Source organism: Lepisosteus oculatus, chromosome 10, assembly GCF_040954835.1.
Source record: "Lepisosteus oculatus isolate fLepOcu1 chromosome 10, fLepOcu1.hap2, whole genome shotgun sequence".
Classification (NCBI taxonomy): domain Eukaryota; kingdom Metazoa; phylum Chordata; class Actinopteri; order Semionotiformes; family Lepisosteidae; genus Lepisosteus; species Lepisosteus oculatus.
The window spans coordinates 18,017,349-18,042,867 of NC_090705.1; the positions used below are offsets into that span (position 1 = coordinate 18,017,349).

General features: G+C 36.9%; 1 protein-coding gene across 1 annotated transcript; it reads right to left on the reverse strand.

Annotated features, from left to right (window-relative positions):
- Positions 1-628: 628 nt before the first annotated feature.
- On the reverse strand, positions 629-23,649 carry LOC102697046 (sal-like protein 3). Its single transcript, XM_006635852.3, has 4 exons — positions 22,195-23,649; positions 7,974-10,961; positions 7,415-7,758; positions 629-3,532 (listed from the first exon to the last, which is right to left on the reverse strand). Exons 1-4 carry the CDS (start codon positions 22,274-22,276, stop codon positions 3,101-3,103), a joined length of 3,846 nt encoding a protein of 1,281 aa, XP_006635915.3. The 5' UTR covers positions 22,277-23,649; the 3' UTR covers positions 629-3,100.
- Positions 23,650-25,519: the final 1,870 nt, after the last annotated feature.

Consider the following 25,519-nt stretch of genomic DNA (forward strand, 5'->3'; position numbering starts at 1 on the left):
GTGAGATAAACATGTAAGGAACCGAGTCCCAAGTATTTTCTGTGTGTATCTGAAATGCTCCTGTGTAACAAATGCTGTTTGTTTCTGGATAATTTAAGAAAACTGCAGCCATTTTCAGGGAGCTAAGGAAGATATTGACTCATTTTCTGGGGAAGCTGAAATTGACTTATTTACTGCACGCTTACACTGAAGACAGAATTCTTCCACATATTGCCAAGTGCGTTGTGCATTGTTAGAAACCATCTTCAGACATTTCTTCCAGTCCACATCTACCAACCTAAGCTTGTGGAAGAATGAATAATTGGGAATACATCTAAATTTCAGAAATAATCACATAGAACTGTTAACTACATACTAATTTGACATGCACCAAGCTATTAGATATTTATTTTGATTAAAAGATGCACTTTAACTTCCTGGTATCTCATGTGAAGTTCACAGTTACGTAAAAAATACCTTATTTTTTGCTTGTATGCATTCCTTTCTCTGATGTGTAGCAGTGTGAAGATCTCAAAGCAGATAGATGTTAAACAGGCTCCTTCTACACCTGAAACAAGAGGCCTCTCTCTTTTATTGTACTGTAGTTCTCAGCAAACAAACCTATTGAAAAAGTCCAAACCCTCTGGAATAATATTACATCCTGGATTTTATTCAATTCCATATGACAAAAAAATAGTAACCTAAGACTAAGACATCCATTTCAATCAGTAGATGTGTCAAGCCAACAAGGTATACTAATAAAAAATATTTTATCTAGGTATCAATTCCCAGCTGGTCCGAGGTGGCTGTCCAGCCCTCCATGGTATCACAGTATAAAAATAGTGTCTCTCTTCACCATGCAGAGAGGAAAAGCCAAGTCCCCGAATACAAAATGGGTTCAGTCTTTACTGCACCTCCAGCAACCATCCTATTTACAGTACTTTTACAGCTCTTTTAACTTAATATTCCAGAGGAGCAGAAATAACACTACATGGTACCAAATACTAATAGAATCAACAAAAATAAAAGCACGAGGGAAAAAAATGACAGATAAATAAAAAGAAACAACATTCATCTGCTGAACACACAGCAACATTGAGCCACCTTGATTAGTTTCCTTCTTAAGTTAGCAATCCTTCCCACACCTGGTGCTGATAAAAAAAGTAGAAGTACACAGGGATGACATGTAGCATCGCTGACAAGTCTGTTTCAAGTTGTTCTCTCCCAGTAAGAATATACAGCTGTTAAAAGTCTCCAACAGTTTTGTTCTCTTTTTATATATACTTTTTTAATTAAATTACACGATGGCTGAAGGGAGTTATCTCCTTACAATAAGAAGGTGGGATTTGTAAGAATGATTGTCCAGGACCAGTTCACTTTTTCTTTCAATGCCCACGGGGGAAAAGGGGGTCTTTCCTGTTTTCTTCATTTTTTCAAAAGGACAAGGGGGGTACAACTGCTCGGTAATGTTGCACAACATAATGATTCACTGGAACAGTTTGTGTTACACAGGAGGTTTTCACAATCTTCAAATCCCACCATGCCTTAATGCAAAAACAAATGAGGTAGTACACAAAACACACACTGTTAGTTCAAGTTTTACATATGCCCCACCCTCCCTAGCATCATAGCTCTGAGTGAAAACTGTCAATATGAGCGTGATTACTTTTTTTAATACAAGAACCACACTCAAGGTGATGTCCTGATGATCAAAGAGCACTGTGCTTTGCAGCAATCCGGGGTTAAAAAGCAGCAATGAGCAGAGGGTGATTTTTTAAAAAAAATTTAATTAATCCATATAATAACCATTGTTTTTCTGTGCATTTCCATCACAAGCAGCACCCACGTAATTGAAAAAAACATCCCTTTTTATGTCTAGCCTGCACAACACCCTCCTCCTAGACAGAAAGAGACAAATTTACAACAGACGTCAAACGTTGTTTGCAGAGGACAAAAAACGTCTTCTGATGAGGTGCGCGGTTGTCACGTTGTAACTGACAAGAAAGTCTGTTCATGAAGGATCGACTGACTCGATGAAACTGAATTTTGTTACAAAAGCACAAACTATGAAGTGATTAAAATAATGTTTGAGAGTTAAGGATAAACACAAATTGCAGACAAACCTTTTCTATTAAAAAGTGCAGACGAAACAGTTGGACTTTTAGGTTAAACTCTATATTTAATAAAAATACGCATACATTATACGCTTCTTTAAGATTTGTCTGTAATTTTTTTATTCTTCTTTAAGACAACAGTTGAACTCCAAAAAGGTTGTCTAGGAATAGTACAACTTTCAAAATAGCAGCTAAAGGTTTTTGAACTTCTATTACATGTACCATAAATGGCACACAATTCTCATGCTAGACTTCCAAACAAAACTTAACAATGATTTTGTTTTGTTAAGCTAAAATGACATTGTTTTTGCCTTTATTGAAAAAAAAAATCTATTTGTAGTCTGCAGTATAGAAAAAGGATCAATAAAACCATTGGGGTTATTAAATATAACTTCATTTACCCGCATTTCTTTCAATTTTATAAATACTAAAGACACTGGACATTTATATAAGACAATATTGGGGCACCTAAATGTAAAGATTAAAATATGTCAAACATTGTTCAAGTTTCTACTTCATGTGAAGAAAAAAATATTAGACAAGCACTAAAACAATGCAGTTTAATCTTACAAACTCAAGGCCCTTTGTTGTAGAGCACACAGTCACTGCAAAGTCACTAGATCATGGCTAGTCTCTTCGAATGCACACAAAGAACAAACTGGTGCATGTCTGTGTAACAGAATATATATGAGAGTTTCTCCTCTCCATTGTGAAAATCTTTAAGCATTTTAAATTTTTGTCCCCCTCGAAAAGTGTCAAACATACTGGTAGAAACCAAAGTTAAGTACCATGCAAATTTTGCAAGACAACTGAATCTCAAACAAGAAACAAAGTTTTCTTGGTGTGAGCGACATAGCAAGGAAACAAAAGCAAGGTAAGGTCGACCAGTTCTCTAACAAATACCAAACACTATAGTTCCCCCAAAAAAGGAATCTGTACATAATATAGTACATAAAGGTAAAGTTCGAACTGATCACTCAGTTCCTTTTGCATTCAAGGCAAGTCTTTCAATTGATACCAATCTCTTTGTTATCTTCAATAAACCTAGAAAAGGGGCGATTCGCTCCAACATCCATGCTTGTCTTCTCCAGACCAGTCATGGGGGGGCTGCTGCCAGCATGGGCCCTGTCCATTCCACCTGACAAGTTGTTTAACGATGGAATACCACTTCCTCCCAAACTGACTGGTAGCTGGGGGATCCCTCCATTTTGTATGACCGAGATTTCATTGTTCTTCATGGCCAGCCCGTTAGTGATAGCTGCGGCGTACTGGTTCCAGAAACTGGGGTCGACGTTCATGGCCCGGGCGGCCAGATCCTTCTGAAACATCTCGGTGAACTTCATGGCATCGCCCCCAAGCAAGGCCATGGGGTTCTCCACGGACAGCCTGCGCCCCCGTCTGGCTGGAGCGTTGTTCCACATGTGGGTCCCCATGTGAACCTGGGACAGGAAAAAGAGAAGAACGGTGTTTATTGGACAGAAGATCAGGATGATCAAATTCTAATCTCTCTCTTTTGCTCTCATGAAGGCATAAAGGCTTACTGGGCTGCACCCGTTTCTCTACCCCCAACTGGTCTGCCGCGCAATTTTCTTCCTTGTTAGTGAGGGGGTATGGTTGGAAATTAGCACTATTATTTCCTCCTGGCATGTTAACACCAAAGTATTAAGGATACAATTGTTTTAGATTCGCCGGTTTGTTTTGTTATTATTAGAATTTGATCAAACAAGTGAAGAGAAGGATAAGTTCACAGCTCGACAATGACCTCACTTATTGAAATTAACCTGAAAAATTTTTGACACACACATGGCAGGAAGAAAATTGCCAGCTCCTAAAAGGACATTAAAAAACAACAGAAGCGTTTTTAGCTTTCAGATGGCCTCATCTTTACTTTCCTGAGAATCAAGACTGCAGTTTAGTTAGTCCTCCCTATGGAGAGGGCTCTCATACTAGAAGTTCCTGATAAAAATGTAATATTTATGTTTTAACTCTATATATGGGAGGAGTTAATTGAAATGTATTCATACTAAGTACTACTGAGAAACTGTTTGTGCCTTATTGGTTGAGTTTGGCAGCTTGATCTTATTCACCACATAATAATAATAATAATAATAATAATAATAATAATAATAATAATAATAATAATAATAATAATAATAAATTAGTATAATTCCTGTCATATAAAATTATCAGTAGACGTTTTGGTATCACAAGTGCAGATTTTTAGATTTCTGAAGCAAAATAATTTCCAGGGCCTCAATTGTACCACATTTGTACGGACATTTTAAAACATCAAATCAAATCAAATGATGAACAACTTAAAATATATTTTTATGTTAATAGAAAAATAATGTGTTTTACAATCATTAAACTAACATGATAGAATTTTGCTCCATTTTGTTGTGTAATGGAAAAAGGTAATGATAAAGATACATGTAAAATACAAAATAAATTGGAGGTCATAATTTTTTTTTTTAATAAACCTATTATAGGAGTATATTGTTTTAATATAGAGCATCATAATTTAGGTAATAACACTGCCTGAACCTTAAAACAATGAATACCCAATATCAATTATGTTTTATTTTGTACTTAAATACATTTTATTAAAATGTATACTTCTTAGATTTTTATACTTTGCCACTATCATCTGAAGATTCAACATCTTAGTGCACAAACTCAGCACATAAACATTTTGATTTTCACAAGAAACATTATGAGTGGTTGTGTTAGCAAAACTTTAGTATATAAAATGTATTTATAAATAGTAATAACAAAGTAATCCCAATATAAGTGTTCAAGTATAATAGATTAAATAGATAAGTGTAGATTATTTTAACTCTCACTCAAAGGCATCTACATGAGATTATTTTTCTTATTGGCTATTTAACCTTAACTCTTTAAAAATTTGAAATCACCTTCGATTTCAACCATACTATTAAAAACATAAACAGATGTGTTTTAAGATCCTGTACCAGACTGAACCAATTTGTAAAAATGATTCAAATTTGAAATATGAAATATTTACCATAATAAAGTTAATAAATTCTGACACTTCCAATACATATGCATACTGTGATTATTTTGACAATTAAATGGCTTGAAAGTCTTAATCTCATTATGTCTATCTTTTCAAAGACAAAGAAAAACTTTTTTGATATTGTTTGTTTTACACACATTGTAGTTATCTTCAAAACTGAGAACAGCAAAACACTGTCAGGTAATTTTTTAAACAGGTCCATTGTTACCACTGAAAGTACATTTTAAAAGAATAAACAGTTACTGGTATGATATATGCTCTTAAAGGAAGTATACAGTTTAATATGGTCATAGAATTGTGTTTTTGCTTTATGTGAATTGGCCATTCTACAGTTTTTAGAATTTGGATGTTTTTCCTTTGATTTTCTTCTAAAAATCTTTGCCTCCCCCCACCCCAAAAAAAATGAAAATACCATGTATCTTTATGGAAATTCAGTAAATTAAATGTAGTAAAAATTAAAAGCTATAATTTATCAGATTATGCAAAATAAACCAGTCACTAGCATTAACAAAAAACACACAGACGTATTTACAGTTTAAGAGCTTTTAGCAAAACTAATGTGATATACCTAAACCCAGAAAACTACATTGCTGCTTTTCACAATCATAGATTTTACAAAAGAGATTCATTTGCAGAATTTGCTAAGCAGTAATTCGAATATCCTATCCTTCCATAGCAACCAAAGAAATGCAGATGAGACAAAATTGAAGGAACTGATTCTTGGCAAAATTCACTCCAGCTGTAATCCCATCTCTTCGATAGCACCATTTTAAAGTCTCACCTTGATAAGTAAAAATATGGCATCATCTACAATATTGAACATCCCAAGAATTGCATTTACTTTACATCAGACTAAACAGTGCAGCAATGAGAACTACACTTCACAAAACAAGAAACAAGTACCTTAAAATGAATATTTTAAATAAGGACTGTAACATTTATGTATATAGGTTAGAATTTTAAAAGAAGCACAAAATCTAGATGAAATTCAGCAGATGGTGAAAATCCTTAATTATTTTGTACATACCTATACAAGCACAATGGATCAGTTTATGGAAGCAGAATGGATTTCTGTTCAATGTCTTGAAAAGCCTCAAATATCTATATTTCATTTTTCAGGTTATGCAGAACATTGAGCTTTTACAGGTAAATATCCTTAGATTAAAACAGAAAATTGTTCTCTTTTTTCGTTCACTTATATATACTTTATATCACAGTTTACATGATGTTTGTAAATTGTATGAATGTAGCTATTTTATTTAATCTAACGGATTTGGTCATTCTGTAGTACTTCTTGTTGATAATATTTCACCTCTTGTAACAGTGGCCTGTTAGTACAATTTACTTGAAATTCACTAGGAAGTACACCCAAGAATTAAATTAATAAATTGATTTATTATGGAGTTTTTAGCAAAACTTTAGTTTAATCTGCTTGGCTGAGGGCTAACTTCCTGGCCATAAGACGAGGAGTCTAGGACCCCCATGCAGAGTGAGGAGTAACGAAGGGGCAGCTGCAGAAGTGGAAATGGGGTGGAGGTGAGATGCAAAAAGACGTATGTGAGGGAGAGAAGGGGATGACGTACAGTATTTATAGTTTTTGAAGAGGAAATGATGTAAGGAGTGATTTCAAATTATAGACTGCCAAGTCTAATTGAACTTGCCTGTTGTCTTCCTTCCCGAACATTCGTTACAAACTCCATTAAATCTAAATAAGAATCTGTTCCTGAACCCAACTTGTGTTCACTAGTTTCCTTAACAGTAAAACCAGTCTCAAAATTCAGTCATAATATTGTAGAAAAACAATAGTGTAAAAGATCAGAATGCTTCCACTCTGAATTGAATCATAAAAGTATACCCAAGAAAACCTGTGCTAAGGTTACTTGTTGGTGTGTTTTCATTTAAATATCATTTTTTTCTTAGTTACATTTGACCTGAAAGCTTTAATTCTACAGTTAATTATATTGTAAAATTATACTTCTTAAATATCTTCAATACTATACCAGTCTTAAAGCTGCAAGTTAAAAACACAACAATGCCATTTTAATTTGGAGGTTGTGCTTGGCTAGAAAAGGGTTTGTAAATTTGCTGTTATTAGAAAATGCTCCTGTCATCACATAAAGAACTTCTCTCCCAGTTAAGGAACGTTTAAGAATTTGCCTTTCATTCATAGGCACACAGGCAGTAAATTCCAGACTACAATGCCTCTTTTAAACAAAATACACATCGATCCAGTTCTAATTTATGACCAAGAGATTATTAATTCTTTGAAAGAACAGCTTCATACCTTGAGATTTCCTTTAGTGGTAAAAGCTCTACCACAGATTGTGCAACCAAAGGGTTTTTCACCCGTGTGGGTACGCTCATGGATCTGCAGGGCGCTGGCTGAGGAGAAGTTCTTCCCGCAGGAGTGGCAGTTGTGCTGCTTGGGGGTCCGGCGTGGGGGAGGCGGTGCCAGCATGGGGTTGATCCCAGGACTCATCGCCGTCTGAGGCGCTGCAGGGACCTGGATACCAACCGGAAGGTGTGGGCCCTCACTTATGGAGATCGGCTTGCTGTGCCCGTTCACTTCAATTTTGATCATGCTGGGCGCTGTGCTGGTAACCAGGCTAGGGGTACTTTGGCTTGGACCTAGAGTAGAGTTGGTTCAAATATCTCAGAAGGTAGTTCTTTCAATTTGTGTGTCATTAAGTGTTGCTTTAAATTACCCACAGTGCAACACCCCCGCTTGTAGACCGTGCAAACAGCAGGGCACACTTTAGTATGGCTGCGGTAGTGAATCTCCAATGCACTCTTACAGGTAAAAGGTTTGCCACAGATATTACAAACAGTGCTTTTAAACTTACCGCGTTCTCTGCTCAGGAACAGCATGCTAAATGGAGTCTCCTCTTTGATGATGGGCCTGCCAGGTTGGGTGGCGGTCAGATCCAATGCCCCTCCATTCTCAGGTGCGGGTGATGGAGTATCTGATTTTTCCGACTTCACCGTTGCTACTACCTCATGCAGCTCTTCTGGATTGTTGATGCCTGGGGACTTGGAGCGATGGCTTTCTGTGTTGCTGTGAGCAGGGGACAGGGCTTGCATGGAGTTGGATGATTCAGACATTGCTGGGCTCCCTGCACTCTGGCTCTCGAGGTCTCCTATAGCTGATGAAGAGTCATTAGTCAGGTGATCGCTCTCTGCGCACCCATTCTCAACCGGCTTCAGTCCAAAGGAATGGTGCATGCTTAAGGAGGAGTCAATCATTTTCATTTGGTTTTCCAGTGCGGCGATGCTGGAAATCACAGATGGAGGTGAGTTAGGGGACAAGCCAGAGTAAGAGATCAATGGTTTGGAAGGGTCAATCTCTCCTTCCTTGAGTTCTCCTTCTTCTTCCATGGAGTTTTCATCCATAAGATCATCATCATAGCTGCTCATGGCATCAATGCTCTTTTCGTCAAACGAGAGGTCAGTGTCCATGCTGTCCTGGAAGCCCTCGGGCAAAGGTGTGTTTGGGATCTGCCCCCCCATGTGCATACGGATGTGCTGCTGCAGGACAACAGCGTTGGTGAATTTCTTCTGGCAGATGGGACACGAGTGCTGCACCCGAAGAGGAGGCTTGGCTCTGTGGACTCCAAAGTGTGTCTTCAGGTTGCCTTTTGTGGTGAATGCCCTGCCACAGATCTTGCATTTGAAGGGCCTCTCTCCTGTGTGTATACGGTAGTGCATCTTCAAAGCACTCTGACAGCTGAGCACTCGGTGACAAATGACACACTGGTTGGGGTCCGTCATTTTTTTGTCAATATTCTCCACCAGTTGCTGCAGCTTAGAAGTCTCTGAAGTTTGCATAGAGTCTAGCAGGCCGCCAAATGGAAACTTTGCTTTGAACTGATCTGAAATCATTGGAAGTAAGGGGTTGGAGACAGTGGAGGTGGGTGTGCCAGGCTCCATGACCAGTGCTGTGGTAGCAGCGGTTGTAGTAGTGATGGAAGCTGAAGAGATGGATTGACTCACAGTGGTGGAGCTGTCACCTGGTCTTATAGAACAGTTTGGGGGCAGGTGAATCCCCTCTGGTTTCAAGACAGGTGGTGCGTCACTGCCAATGTTGGGCTGGGGAGACTCTGAAGACACTGGAACACTGGCTTCGCTATTGTTAAGATTGGGAGATAAAGATGCACATTCACTGGAAGCAGGAGAGGGCCTTTGTGGTGACCTGCTTAAGGGAGTAATACTTGGAGAATCACTGTAAGTGCCCATACTAGGGAGTGTAGGGGGAAGCTGGAGCCCAACAGAAGTGGACACTGTCGGTAACACAGGCTTGCTGTCGAGCCACGTTGTCACTGGCTTTTCAGGAGGAAGAGACATCCCATAAGGGATGCCCGAGCTTGTGGGTACATTATCGAGGTATTCTGGGACTGGATAAGGGTTCATTTGGATGTGGGGGTACTTTTCCTTATGCCTCTGGAAGTGAACCTTCAAATTTCCTTTTGTTGAAAAGCGGTTTCCACAGATGTTACATTTGAAGGGCCTCTCTCCAGTATGAGAGCGTAGATGAATCTGCAGAGCACTGTCACTCCCAAAGACTTTAGCGCAGAACCTGCACTTATGCTTAAAAAAAGGGTCTTCTGAGCTGGGCTTTGTGTCAAACACTGACACGTTGGGCGGCTTCCCCTTGCGGTGCTTCATTAGGGCAGAGAGCGGATCCAGGGCATTTGCGGTTGCTGCAATGCTTACGAGGGGGTTGGGAAAGATGACACTACTTGAAGAGCTTTGAGGTAGTAGTGGCAGGTTTGAAGACGGACTAAGGAGGCTTGTGTGTCCTACTGATGTAGAGGCTGAAGTGTTTTGCGGCTGGGTGCAGCTGTTACTCGTGTTAGCAATAGTGCAGTGAGGCATTAAAGATGACACCACATTGCAGCTTGATGTGGGAAGGCTGGACTCAGCTGGGACAGGAGCTGTGCTGGGTATTCCTGGATTGGCTGGCCCACAGACAGGCTGTGAAACGTGTTGTTGAGGTCCCTCCAATGTAGATGGCAGCGAGCTCGAGGCTTGTCCATTTACGGCAGAAGGTACCGCGGCTGGTAGCTGATGAACCTGCGGTGCAATGAATCCCTGGAGCTGGAGCTGGTTGGTGGCTGCACCCGAAGGTGGGCCCTGGGAAGCTGCAGCTGGGTTCAGAGCTGGCTGCATGGGTTGTCGATTCATCATGGCCACCTGACTGCGGATCTGCTCGATCAGCTGCAGCTGGTGAATCTGCTGCTGCTGAAGGGCCATCAGCTGGTCCAGGATCATTGGGATAGCCATAGTGGTCATTCCAGGGCTGGTGCCAGTTCGGGAGTTTTGCGAGAACTGTGCCACTGCTACCCTCGTGCTGTGTAAAGTCTCTAAAGTTACGTTAGTGTTTGGCATGTTATAGTTTGTCACGGAAGATTGATTGGGGATCTGAGGTAGAGAAACGGTGGGATCTGATGCAGCTGGCTCGGGTTCAACTGCTTTATCGGGAGATTGTTCTACCTCCATGGGCTCGTCCTCCTTCTCCGTGCCTGTCTTTGCTACCTCTGAGCTCTCATTGCCTTCTATCGGCACGCTGCTCTCCTCAGCGTCCTCACTTTCAGCTGGGTCACTGGGGCAGCTGGGGGCTGGTGAAGGTTCGGTGGGGTATTCTTGGGTATCAGGTGCTGTTTCGTCCTCATTCACGATAAGCACCAGAGGGTTCTTGGTGCAGTTCTTCTGGTGCTCCAGGAAGTCTGTCCACTTGAAAAATTCAGCGCAGCACTTTTCACAGACGTGAGTCTCTTCGCTGCCACTTCGGCTTTCATTCCCGCTGTCAGCATCATCCACTCCTTCTCCTGGAGCTACAGGAAAATCAAGAGGAATGTCATCAGACAATGAATGAAATCCACACACACAATGTCCCCTCTGATTTATACTCTGAAGTTGTTTTGGCACATCACTAAAATCAATATTTTTTTAACTCTGTACAAATTGCCCTATTTCAAGAATTCTCAGGACCTAGTTTGTGTATGCTATCATTCTCCCCATACCAAGCTAATAATTTTCTTTGCACAATCCATCAAATTATGAGGGCCTACCAATTGTGGATACTGCTTCTTAATGAAATTCCATAGAAGCTATTGATTTCCAATATTTTCATACAATTCACAGCTGCCTTGTCTGTTGGGTACAAATCAAGTCTTTGATGGACTCATTAGGATTCCCCTTCACTATCAAGTTTCCTCATTTCCACTAGAATTTGAAATGCCTTTGCCAGTTCACTTAACATTGCTAAACTATATGTAACCCTGTGTGTCTTAAACCAATGCTTGATTAGATAAACTTGCCATTGGTAACTTAATTCAGTTTGAGAACTTGACGGTATGATTGTCCTTCAGAAAATGCGTAGACAGGGTTTGCATAAGGTTTTCTGTTTATTGTGTTGGCCTCTATTTTAAACAGAAGTGATCTAGCATCACTATTTATTTAAAGAAAGTTCTAGAATACAGTTATGTAATTGAATAATACAGAACTTACAAAAAATTAAATAATCTGTTTATAAATACAATTTGCATAATAGACCATTTTATAAGGCAAGCAAGATGTCAGTCTTTAGGTAGATCCTGCTTTTAACTTAACATTCAGTATAAAAATACAGTTATTTTAATTTCTTCTTCCTCATCACTTAGGTTTTCTCTTTAAACCAGTAGCATTCAGTTAGACTTATTTTATACCTATTTTCTTCTTTTTTTCTTTCAAAAAGGACTCAACAAATTACATGCTAGTGCCATAGCAGAAAACCCACTAATTGGTTACACATGTTTAATTACTGTTGTAGGCAGTCACTTCCTCTGACTAGTGTTACCATCATGTGCCAAATAACAAGCATGTTTAATGAACAGAATTCTAATTCACACCTGATCAAATATGCAGCTGCAAAGGAATGAGACAACCAGCTACAGTAACATTTACTTTTCATAAATTCTTATAAATGTGAGGCAGGATGGAATGATTCAGTAATTATTCCACAGCTCATGCCTGCTACTTTGAACATGGCAAGCTACATCACTGAGTTATTTCAACTGTTATGTGATACCAAAGATGAGTAGCATCAACCCATTTAGTCACACTGACAAGAAAACTTCTGCTTAGGCAACTGAGGTCAATATAGATTTACAGGTTGAGAGAAAGATGTACAGATAGATACAGGCAGACAGATAGCCCGGACAAATTAAATTGTATAATACATGGAAGGGATTGATATCTTGTCAACTTAATAGCTTCAGTAAAAGAAAAAGTATACTTATATTCTACATACAGTACATACAACTACCAATATGAATGATAATACAGATTACAATCATAAGCGTATTGAGACAGAAATGTTGAGAAAGCTACCTTCGATAGTATCATTAATGAGTTTTTTCTGTAAACTACCAGTATCTTTACAGTCTTGAAAAATGTTTTGCTAGTTCTAAAACTGTTATGGGTAAAACTCTTCCCCTATTCGCATCCTTTAAGAACTACTTCTTTTCATAATGATGAATGATGACATTTCACTTAAGCTATTTAGTAATATAAAAATGAAAAATATCTATTAAGAAACATGTAGGGGTTAATTCCACACTGAAAAATGGGGGGGGGGATCAACTGTGAAGCCTTTTCAGGTGCATATATATGTCTGTGAAAGACCTGCATAAACATATTTTAACAATATTTGAAAGAAAACAATGTAAAATATACAATGAATATAGAAAAAGGTAAGCATTGCGTTCCCAATTAGAATATATCATGTAAAAAAATCATCTATATGAAAATTAACAATATGACAGTACATATTAGAAATCTGCAACTTGAACAAAAAAACAAACTGTTTTACAAAGAACAGCATTTTCTTTCCAGAGGCAAGATTTGGAAGAAAATAAAATCCCTTCTGTTTTTTTTTCTTGGCCCACTAATGTCATCTCCTTACAGAGTTTCTGCACAGTGTGTGGGCTTTGTAATTCTTCTACATTAAAGATGGGGATAACAGCTCAAAGGAAAAGTTCGGCCTATTCTTGTTGCTCCATTGTCATTTGCAGATAAGGCTAGAAGACACATTTCATTGCTGTGGCTCAGTCTTCTTAAATGATTCATTAGTACTGGAATTCATCAGCCCTGTTGTAATTTCTCGCCAAAGGGTCATGTCTGCCACCAGGGTCCAGTTTCTTTAACACAATTAATAATCAGCAAAAGGATTTGGAAGAACCAAGCTAATTTCAGCCGCTTCCCTCTCAAACACCGTGGGCAAAATTCAGCCCAGTATCTAAAATTTTATTATTTTGCTGTGTAATATGAAAGTAAGTGGATTAAAGAGAGAAAGAAAACAGAATCGTGTAAAAGAAGACATCAGCCTGGTAAAAACAAAACAATTGCTCAAATCCTAAACTTGTCTTGTGCTTTCACACTTTACATCCAATTATCCCAGAACAGATTGCTTTGCTTTCCTGCTGAATCCACAGCTTCACATGTAATTTATATTTCTAGAACATTCACAGCAAACAAAGCCAAACAGCGTATTGAAAATAGCACAACACCCGCGCATAAACACAATCTCCTTAAGTGATCAACAGACAGAACTGCAAATTTACATAATTGAGGGTTGAAAGGTCAGGGAAAATTAGTAGGAATGGTTAGGGGTAGATTAATTATTAACGCACACATTTCTTTCCGGCATATTTTTTTTTCTTTGCGTGACTGTGTCAAAACAGTAGAAGTCATGCTGGGGTGCTTGAGTTTCTGTGGTGTCATTACACAACATAATAATCCTCCCCGCAAAATCCCTGATCTTCTGTCACCATATCTGTGGAATAAAAATGACTGAAGACTTTCCAAAATTGTCTTTAAAAATTATTTTAGAATAAATACATTCTGAAAAATGTATTAATGTGGGTAATGTGGTTGTCTTAAAATACATAGCAGTGACACAATTTATATTTGTTGTGATTAAAAGTAATATATCTTTCATATCTCTATAATATACTATTATAATCCACATATGTATCCTATCTAGAGGCTGTACTGTGAAATTACCTTTTACTGAGAAAATAGATAGATTTTATTTGTAGGTTCCTTTGCCTCTTTTCAGGAGGTTCCCTATTTTCATGAGAGAGCCACAAGATTCTGTTATTTTCTGTGATTAGCCTTGCTAGGTTTTTGAATCTCTAAGTTAAGCAAAACTAAAAATGAAAGTTGTGTTGATTGCAAAGTCTCATAAAATATTGCAATATTCTGAAAATAAATGCTGCTAGCAAACTGAAATGACAAAAGTTTGAAAAATATTGTTTTTCATTTTGAAAGTGCAGGTAACGTATTAATGCATTTTAAAAGCATGTCTTACTATTCATATAAATACAAATTATCACACAATCTTTTTATTATTATTTAGATTAATTTATTATATCTAATATTATAATTCCCAATGTTTAAAAACAAATTATATTCATAAGTAAAGAGGATTAACACACAGGTGTCTTATCAGCAACAAAAAATGATATTTTAAACATGTAATTTTATTATTACTGATCATCTCTTTGTTCAGATTGTTCTCTTTTTAAAATATATATATATATTCATCCTTAGAAGGTTACCACCAAATCTCAGTTTCCTTTTACAAAAACTATGGTTTCACCAGTACTTTTTCTCCGGTTTAGATTTTAAAACATTTCACTGAAAGATAAAGAAAGGAAAATATTTTTTTTTCAAAAGAGATTCACACAATATAGATCTTGCATTCCGATTATAAATGGCTTGGTCTATGGTGACGAAAATCCACAGACAAAAAGCTGTCAATAAAATAGTTCTTAATAAATTGAAAGAAAAAAAAGCGCTTTCTTTTAATGGGGTATTTTACTTTCTCAGGAGATTATAGAGGGAGTGAGGTACAAAGGTTGGGTTAACTGGAGCAGCAAGGGCACTTTTTACAAAGCGATTTGCAAGCCGAATTAGAGCATTTTTTTCTCATTATCAGTGTAATGTCGTTGTGTTATTTTCTACATCACCGTTTGTCATAAAAGGCTCACCAAATGCACATAAAAATAAAGACTATAGCAGTTTTATCCATATTGCCAAAGTATAGTGTTGTTTTTCCCTTCAATTATTACTTATGCTTATTGTTTAAACTAAAGAATAATAAACAGTTTCTTTCAAATTTTATTTTGCAACCATTGCATAATGCAGCAATTCTTGAGCATTGTTAAGGATCTTCAGTGATTAATATAAATTATGAGAAAAGTATAATTCAAAAACCTGTGTGTGTTCTTTTTTTAAAACTAAATGGATTGTTATTATACATCTTCAGAACAAAATGAAGCAGCTTGTTGATGGGGTATCTAAACACAGATATAAAACTTATAAAATGTAAAGGAATAACAAAAAACATTATCCACCATCTGTGAAAAAACAACGTTCACAAGTCTTATACAAGTCTAAAATATCAACATAATACACTGAACTGAAGTATCCTTGCAGAATTTCTGAATACAGATTAGCAAAACAATAAGAACCCAAAAACTCTGGTTTTCAAATTAATTTACAAATAAACAACTGCTTCTCAATTTGGTTTTAAAGTTCCTTGATTTGTGAAATTACAGACAGAAAAAATAAACAAAAAATATTTTTTCTTTAAATATAAACTTCCCTTGGTTTTTACATTTTAACCTTTGAAAATTATTTTTCTAGTGTGAAAAAACTGTTTTATAGATTCTTTTAAAATTCTCTTTGAACAAAAATAAAAATACTATAGAAGAGAGAATTTCAAGACTTTGTTGTGCTCAACAGGACGAGCGCTTTGATGTCATAAGTCCTCCTAATTTAAACACCACTGTTTTGTCTTATAAAATCACTGTCCTGTGGCATCACGTGCTTATGTGATTTCCTTGGTTACGTGCCCCAAGATAACAGACCAGAGGCTTTTCAGAAGTGCTATAAATTAGGCAAGGTGATTGGCAACACCCCCCTTCAAATTCGTTCTTTTAAGTATTTGAGAAAAGCACTGAATCCTTTAAAAAAAAAACAGAAGGAAAAAAATGAATCGACAGGGACCAAACCCAAGCTGTGAGACAGAAGGAGGCAAATAAGGGAGCCTGCTGAGTTTAACAATGTAGAGAAATTCCTGTTTGAATGACACTTTTTTTCCACTGCTTCCCTGTTTGCGAAGTCTGCCAGTTAAGAGGATGAACAGAGGAGGGCACTCTTGATATACTGACAATATCCTTGTCTCAGCACGCTTATTATGATGTATGTGGTGGTCCAGATCTCAGCGTTTGTTTCGTAGCTAACACCTGTGGTAGAGTCACCAAGAGAGCTCTATTTCACAGCCATGGCCTTTTTAATGGGTACAGTATAACTCTCTTTGGTCACACACAGTGCTGCCTTTGTGCTTGTATGCAGATGCCAAGCAGCTAAAGCATTAACGATTTGTTTATGTATGCTTATGATACAGTATTCCATAATGAAACTTTTGTTTTGGGGCTTGCATTACATCATGTTGATTAGTGTTCTCAATTGGGCCTCGTATTTATGAGCGCTTTAAGGCTCTGGGTTGTAATTAAAAGAGCCATCTTTGTGAGCTGAGAGCCAACTCCTTCCAAGCATCTTTGGCACATCCAAGTGGGTGGTCCTAAGATCTCCACCAAATGGTGAAGCGTGATGAAAAAAAGCCAAATAAAATTGCACAAAGGAAGAAACAAGCAGCCATGTTGTCACTGCCCTTTCTAGAAGTTACCAAGTTGTGTTTTGTTTAGCAGAAAACCAAAAAAACAAACTCTCTATGAAGCACTCCACTAAATTAAATTACCCATTAACATACCAGACCTGTCTCTGCTAAAACTATTTGGAACGCTTCTAGACTTTTAATTACTTTTTTTAAAACAATACATGCTACTCAAAAGAACTGATGCAATTTTTGCAGCTGAATATTGAAACTAGAGGAAAATGTTTCTACTGTTCATTTTTTCTTTAAACCGAGGAGTCTTGATCCACTTCTGGAACTACCCATTCTCTTATTGGCCCAATTTAAAATAATGCAAGAAGGACTGCTCTGCGATAAAATGTGTATCGGCAAAAGAAAAAGAAAGGTTTTCCCTAATAGCCACACTGTCTCGGGAGACCCACTGCCACCACAGTCAGTACACAAGTGCTTGCTCACAGCGATCTGGAGTTAACACTCAAAAATCAGTGTTAACACTTTACAGAACACTGGTAGGCTATGCTGCCAAGGTCAATGGCACAGATGTACTAATTGTATTATGAGCTTGACATCTAGCGTCCACCCCTGGCAGGGCATGGCAGGCAAAGGTTAAGTCAGCAGGCTCTATCAAAGCACTTCTAACTACCCACCCTGAGGGGGAGGCCATCAGAAGCTTGTTGGCACTCCATGCGATCCTACCTTTTCAGGGACATCACACAAAAGGACCCTAATGTGCTACATTTGACAACAATGCAGGCCTAATACAAAAGAGACACACAAAAAGGTCAAATCAACTCTAGGGTTTAAATAATGAATAAATCCTAATTAAACACTGGTTGAGAAGTGAAAAGAACAGCTGTAGGCTCCTGTTTAATTCTACCCGAGAAAAAGAGCTCTTTACACTTTTTTTTTTAAAAACCCCAACAACCCATAACTTCACCTTTCAGTCTGTACAGAAAAGGGTTTGTTGTTATTTTTTGGTTTGTTGTCATTTTTCTTGGAGACAAAATGGTGTCCGGACTAGGTGTTGTATAACATTTAAAGTAGGCTTTACACAGCATGCACAGTGCTGAGGGGAACAGAGATTTTGGGAGTGATTGTGTACAGAAAAGATTTGCACAATCTGAATAGCATTGACACAATGAAACAAATGCTCCAGGTTTGCTGGAGAAATTCTGCGGTGTGATACAATTAGCTGCATAGACACCCGTTATCCATTTTCTGCTTGTGAAACAGAATCACAAAAAAATGTTGGAATTTAGCTACAATTACGAAAGAGTTAAAAATGTCATTTTATAACTACAGATTTAAAGCATATATGGCAAACTACTATTTTGTTATATATTCCACATCTTTCCTATAATTATTATATGCTGTTTTTCTTACCAACTGAATTTCATTACATTTTTTAAGAACAATATCTGTTACAAATGATGGTTAGGCAACAATTTTAAATACTATGAGAAGAACGCTCATTGTTCTGAAGATCTCTGTTTTTGAATTCACCGTATGTTATAATTACATAATGTATATGCAGTTGTACTAATCATTATACACACATAATTGCATATCTGTGTTTGCAAGTGTGCAAACAAATCTTTCTTTCTCCTTGCATGTATTTATTCTTATATACACTTATTGCACAATGACTTCTAATGATTCTTCATTACGAGAAAGTGACTGAAAAATAAATGTGGTAAGGTCCCACAGACCATATTTTAAAGGGATGAAAAAGAAAGTGATCAGTCCAGCCACCCGAGTTCCTGATGCCAGCTTTCTCAGCCCTTCTCAAAAACAGAAGACTAAATTGAAGTGCTTCAGCAAAGTAAAGTACTGTTGTGCTCCAGCAGCAAATAAAACAGAACAAGAGACTGCAATACTTACAACCTGCGCCAACCTCAAGCCCACAATTCAACTACCTAACATGTGAGTTTAAGTCTTCAGGAATCAGATACTGCATGAAAGGTGCTGAAGTTTTTAAAATGGAATCTGTGGTGAACTGTTTGACATTCCCAGCAGATGAACTGCTAACACAAGCCTTGTCGGTGTGAAAAAAAAATCTTCTATTTCTGGATAGTCTGCAATTTTTTCCCTGAGTTTGGGAGGCCTCCAGGTCTAATAGAGTTAACAACCCCATGCTCTTTTTAAGAGTTTGTTCTTGGATGGAGAGTGTTCTCTCTGTATTTCAACAATGGTGTTCCCTTATGAACAACGGCACATTACTTTAAATAAAAAAATGCACTCAATTAAATTATAAGAGTGTTGGAAGACAAGCTGCTATCATTGAAATCACGTTTAATTCCATAATATAAAATAAACAGGTTATTTTCAGGTAAACAAATCATACGCACATTTTATATCAGTAGTTATTTGTTATGCATAAGGGAATCGCATTACTTTACCGTGGGTCTTGATCAAGGAAGAATAAAACTAAATCTATTTTACATAAGGCAAGATCGACATTTCAGAATTCGTGTTTTAAAACAAATGGCCTGAATTGTTTGTAATAACCTGTGTAACAATATATTTGGTGAAACAATCTAAAAGTTGAACACCTGCACTGTTATCAAGCACATGAGTAGAATACAAGCATTGTTTAGCATATACATGACCTGAAAACCCCTTTCTGCAATGGCAAAGGGACAAAATGATTTCTCTTTCAGTGGAATTGCTTCAGTCCGACACACAAGAACCCACAAGTAATCGTAGATGAAGTGAAACCCTTGTCAATATATATACAGTTTGCTGGGCTTGATGTACTATGGAATGTTACAACGCAGTTTCAAACTCTTCTGTATGTTAGAAGTGTAAAATAGTGTTGGATAACTTCAGAAAGGCAGAAAATGAAACTGCAGTGATTTGTTAGGCATACCAAAACAGCACTTAATGTCATCAATAAGAAATGCTGACCATAGTATTCCTCTCTGTAGACTACTATGTAAAATAGAATGGTGTTGAGCTGAACTATGTCAGCACATTACAATGTAAACTGCAGGAAATCCAATCTTAGGATGATCTACCACTTTTCCATGACCTGAGACAACATTACATGCAGGGAAAGGCTTTACAATTTGCTTTGAAGCATTAAATACATCTGTCTCTGGCATATTTGAGCCTATTTATTTAATAGCTTAGGGAAACAAACAGGTTTGCAAGCAATGCTTTAAATACATTCACTTAAATGATTGTTGTTATCTCTCAAAAGACGAAATACACCATTCTTGAAATGGAAATAAAAATAAAGGGCAATAACTAAGACATTTACATTCTTATTCTATTTTTCATAGTTTATGTTTTTGGTTGTAATATCTGGAAAGTAATTCTCTTGCACTACTGTTACCAAACAAGAGGAAAATGTAACTGTGTGTTTAACCAAAAATACTAATTTAGTTTTTTGCATATTTGCAAAACAATTCTGATATGAAACACTTTGATACAAAATTCTTATATACATATGTATCTTAGCGTGTGCTGCGTTTAATTACAATTGTTTGAAATCACATTTAATTACTTTGTAATACAACATGCAATTTCCGTTACAATTGTATTCGACCCTAACCTTTAGCTCTGAAAAGCTCAGCGTAAGTACAAACGGCACAGACATGAAAATAGGATCATTTTAACTTAATGTATATTAAGCGGAAGAAAGAAATGCGTTTTATAAATTAAAATTATTTCCTAAACTAAAAGTTCTTCAGTGCAGATTTCTTTGTTTCGTTTTTAATTTTTATGTTGTGTTTATGCATTGAATGGTTGTTGTAGTGTGTTTGTGTGTGGGTATATTATTCTCATAGTTTCATAATAACGTTTTCAAAATTCCAAACTGTGATGCGGTGTAGTTCTTTAAGTGAAAGATCGTTCTTTCATTCTGAAAATAATACTTTACCAACTCATCTCACAGTAATTGAGAGGCGATACAAAACAAACCAAGTGTGAGAAATTCTACGTGATGAAGTAAACAAAAAACATTTCCATCACAAAGAGACTTTGCACTTAATCTACCCCAGTATATGCAAGCATTTTACCCAGTCTTGATTCAAATCAGATGGGAAGACGCAAAAGATTAGAAAAGTTTTCTGTTGTCTTTACAATTGTGCGTTGCTTTAAATGAGGTTAATATTTTGTGCTTTGTTTTTAGAACACATTAGAAGATTAACGACGAAATTTTCCCCTTCCCGGTTTATTTTCCAAAATGCGTTTTTACACAGCTAATATTAAAGCACGAAGGTTAATGACAAAGGTTGCTGTCCAGAATGCATTCATTATTTGTCATTTATTTTATGGCATTCTGCTTTACCTAACTGAAACAGCACTAAATCCCACTGATAAAGTGTTAATACTAATATCATTAATATTGATAATTAATATTTGCATTAGTGAAAAAAACACATTTTAAGGTCCTGAATTAGACATTTTCTTTGGCAAATGATAAAAGTGTTTTCTTTCATGTAAACAAATAATATATAACCACCATATTACAATAGGGGACACACTACAGAGCTTTATTTAGCATTTTCTTCTGAATCAACTGTACGACTTCCTCTCAAGCAAAACTGATAACGCAAAGTACACATGCCTATATAATCGTTAAACATCTTTATAATATCCGTGCCCTATGTATTGCTACCCAAATTGCCGCACTTATCTGTTTAAAATCTATTTTATCTTCGGGTGTACATTATCCATTAAACTAGTCAAAACAGCATCAGTCAAGTAGAGTATAGGCTATACTGACAACTTTAAAAAAGCAACAATCCGCAAGTAAAAAATATGACTTTTCAAAGGTAATAATAAGGTCATTCGCTGTAATAATACCAGAAAAAGGAAAAAAAAGTGAAATCAGAATGAACAATAACTGCTTTAGGTGGCAGCTAACAACTGTAAGGTAGGAAACTGTAAGGTAGGAAACTAAGTATATGTTTAATGAACATTGAATTAGTCCTTGTTCTCCAACTACCGTGTGTATCTGTATATATATATATTTCCGAACGCGTATATGTCTGTTTATACAAAAACATCATATCAAAAAAGTGAAGAATAATGTACAACCTAACTGCCGTGAAAACGTAAGACATTACAAAACGTGTTTTTAAAATTAATAAAAAAACTTTTACCTCTTCACCCCACCAAATCCTTCCAAAACTACCAGGTCAAATTAGATCACTGCTTCTCTCAGTACGAAGTCCATATCTAATCAGTAAAATTACAACGGATGTCAAAGGCTACGTTTGCATACAGTGATCTAGATCTGAAAAAAGTGGCTGCACGTTTTGAGAAATTGTGCAACTTCTGCTGACCTGTTTATTCACAAAAAAATCTCCCACCCCCCTCTTTTCCGCCTTACTACAACACCTAAACAGACTTACCATTTTCAGAAACTACCTCAGCTAGTGTTGGCTCTTCGTCCGATTTGAGATGCTGTGGCTTCGCTTGCTTGCGGCGCGACATGCTGTTGGTAAGCTGCGAGTTGTTTCTGCTTTTGCAGATACATCAGCAGCGAGCAAATAAAAAAAATGTTCACAAATAGTCGAGTTGCAAAATTACGGAAATTAGCTGGTGTTGCTGTTGTGTGGATTGCGCATGTCGGTATATAATTATGATAGTGAATAATGCATTGCGATTAATGGTGGTGTGAGTGGGGGATTGGCTGAGGTCCAGCGGACACACACAGGATATGGAAATGAGGGATGGACTCGGCAATTAGCTGCTTCACTCTCAAACTATCTGTCTCTGCTTCACTGTCCACCTCCTCCAACAACACTGCAAATAGCGCCGCTTATTACACCCTGCACTTAGGGTCTTCACTTGAGGAAGGTCAGGTTCTTTCCTTCTTTCCGCGGGGCTACGTCTTCTAAGTTGTGAAAATTCATTTCTGCTTGGGTTGGCTTTCTTACATCCCATGCTTCAACCATTTTCATTTTAGATTCTCCCTTTTGGCTTCTGAATATTTTACAGAAGACGAATGTAACGCTCGTTTACGTTTTCCATCCCCTCTTTTGTTTTTCTTGTTTTTAACTTGTTTTTTTTCCGTACATGTTACATGTTTGCCTTCTTTTTCAAGTGCTTCCCAAAATCCCCTTGTTTTTTTTCTCTTCGCAGCTTTAAATCTTAATTGACTCGCGTACGTGGTACTGTATGTTTCTTTTACAGAATGTCATTAAAGAAACTCCTGTCCGATGGATTTCAGTCCGTTTTGACCACCGAGAGACAGGCAGAAAAGAAAAAAAAGTTTTGAAGACGGTTGCAGATACTTTTTCTTCTTTTTGTGTTTCTAGACAGCAGCTGGGAGCTCTTGTTTAAGTGTTTGCTTTCAGGTGCGCTTGCTGTTTCCTCAAGTCCGTCGGTCAAAAATAAACTCCTAAGGGGTTCTTACTTTTAGTTTGTTTGAACAGTGTCGGAGCTTTTGAAATTTGTTTTTAGTACTGAAAACGGCATGCAAATGTGTGATGCGACGATCCTTCCGTTTCTTCTCTTTAAAAAAAGTAAATGAAAAGAGAGAAAGTAACACCCTTAGGTTACAAGCGGTGCGGGTCAGGTTCTCTCCCCCTCTTCCCACTGCTATACCGTCGGCTGCGCGATAACCTCGAGTCGCTGTCCAAATTCTCTGGTCCTTTCGTTCGGATTGAGACGTTATTTAGGTTAACGTGTAATTTTTTCAGTTGTTCGGATTCCCTGCGCGGAGGAGATGGTCATAAAAGTTTGACGAGGGTTTGTGATGGATCTTTACAAGATGACCGCTCAGTAAAAAAGAGGTCTGACGTTACCGTTGTTACCCATGTCTATTGCTCCCAGCGTGGAGACAGCCGAGTGTTGCGTGTGAGAACGAGTCTTGAGCTCCAAGTTTTAGATCAGCCTCTACATTGCGTCGTGCCACCGCTAGGATGTACCACAGTTACAATTTGAGCGATTCCACGTCCCCTATCCGGACCATGAGAGTCTATAATGATACATCTTCACAATTTCAAACATGTTTTATATCATACCGCAGTTTTTTTCCAAGAGGTTTTAATATCTTTTTAAAGCCCGTTAAAAAACAAATGGCGCCATTTATTTATATTGCCAAACCTGATTGTGCACTGTCAAATTCTATTCCGTATTTTATTTTTTTTAATTAACGATTTGATATGATATAAATTATTATTTATTAAGCTTGTTCCCCTAAAAGTGTGACAATATAAAATCAAATCAACTTGAAAATGTGAGCTACATTTAATATTGAAAATATAGCGAATTTATACAAAGTTTATATACATTGCATATACAGTACGTGTTTTATTTCTTTTGAAAACAAAATTAGTTAAAACGAAATAAACCATGCTGCATTTCAATACCAACGGTTCGCAAAAGGTACTAAACATGTAGCAATATTTTATATATACGAAATAAATCTCTCTTCGTATACTTTGTCTTCCTCACATATTTATATAAATGTGCGACCAATTAGTACATTTCTGCAGTTGCATTTTTAAAATTAATGAAAACGGAAAGGAAAATTAACAAGTAGTAATGACATTTAATCTGAAACGCGTAAATGAATGACTTTGGTTCCTTTCCATTAACTAATCCGACTTAAGACTGATAGCCGCAGACATAATTACTTTGAGCATCCTGTCTTCCTGTTTCTGTACTTTCTAGAGAAAAGATAAAAAAGATAGATAATAGCAAACTTTTACCCCTAAATTAAACGAATAATCACATCACCCATTCATACATAAATTACCGACTAAATATTTTGATTAATAGATTAATCATATATAGAAATGCAGAAATCTAATAATGAAGTTCCGTGTTTGTCAGGTTATTGTTTGAATTGTGTTGCATTTCTTATTCGAAATTTTGTGTGTGACGACAAAATCTGACATTTTTTAAACTGAAGTCTCTGTAAACATGACATTGAGCAGAATTAGTATTTCATGATTTTTCTGTGCAAATCTTTTAAAACGAATGAATGTTGCTTCGGTCACAAATTACAAGGATGATCAAATCGTATGGTGAACGGATTTAAATTATTTATATGAAAACAAATCCGTTTTTAAAACGAGGGGTCACAATTAAATTGTATTGTCAGCACAACGTGCAACTACTTGTCTGCCCAGCAAAGTTCATTATATTGAACACCACAGATTGACGCCTTTTCCTGTAACCCCTTGTTTATATAGTACATTAAAGTGTCCTGTAGTTTAGTACAAGTATTTGAAAGGAAATGTGGACTCTTTCTACTTTTGCCTTCTCTGAAGTTTAAAATACTGACATCATTTAGTTTGAGGGAGTGTGGGGGCGGGAGTGAGGTGTGTGTCAGCCGGGGGTGTCCCTGAATATTAATTTGATGAAGTGTCTGAAGCTTAGGCAGGGCTTAAGACAGAGTCTCATTTACTCATTAATTTTCATTTTATTAAGATAACATTTCGAACTCTGAAGTAGTTGATCCATTTTAGCCAATGATATGAAAATAATTCTGAAGTGTTTCTGAACTTTAAAATGTATTATTTTACATATTGGCTTTAGTATGTGAATGGGGAAAATATCAATAGTTGTTCGACAGCATACACAGCGTTTTGCAGATATATTTTTTCTTTGCGTTTGTACTTATTTTACGGATTGTTTGTCATTTGTCAGTAATTGAAATTATCATTATCAGGGACGTTTTGGGGTGTTAATCGAAGATGTCAGAAATATTTAACACATTAACAG

Bases quoted from the DNA above. Each gene is read 5' to 3' on its own strand.
- LOC102697046 (XM_006635852.3), bottom strand. From the start codon at position 22,276: ATGTCGCGCCGCAAGCAAGCGAAGCCACAGCATCTCAAATCGGACGAA. The intron at 7,759-7,973 runs GTAAGTTTAAAA...ACTCTACTCTAG, and splicing joins GTTCCTGAGCAGAGAACGCG to GTCCAAGCCAAAGTACCCCT. The intron at 3,533-7,414 runs GTATGAAGCTGT...TTCCTGTCCCAG, and splicing joins CCACTAAAGGAAATCTCAAG to GTTCACATGGGGACCCACAT.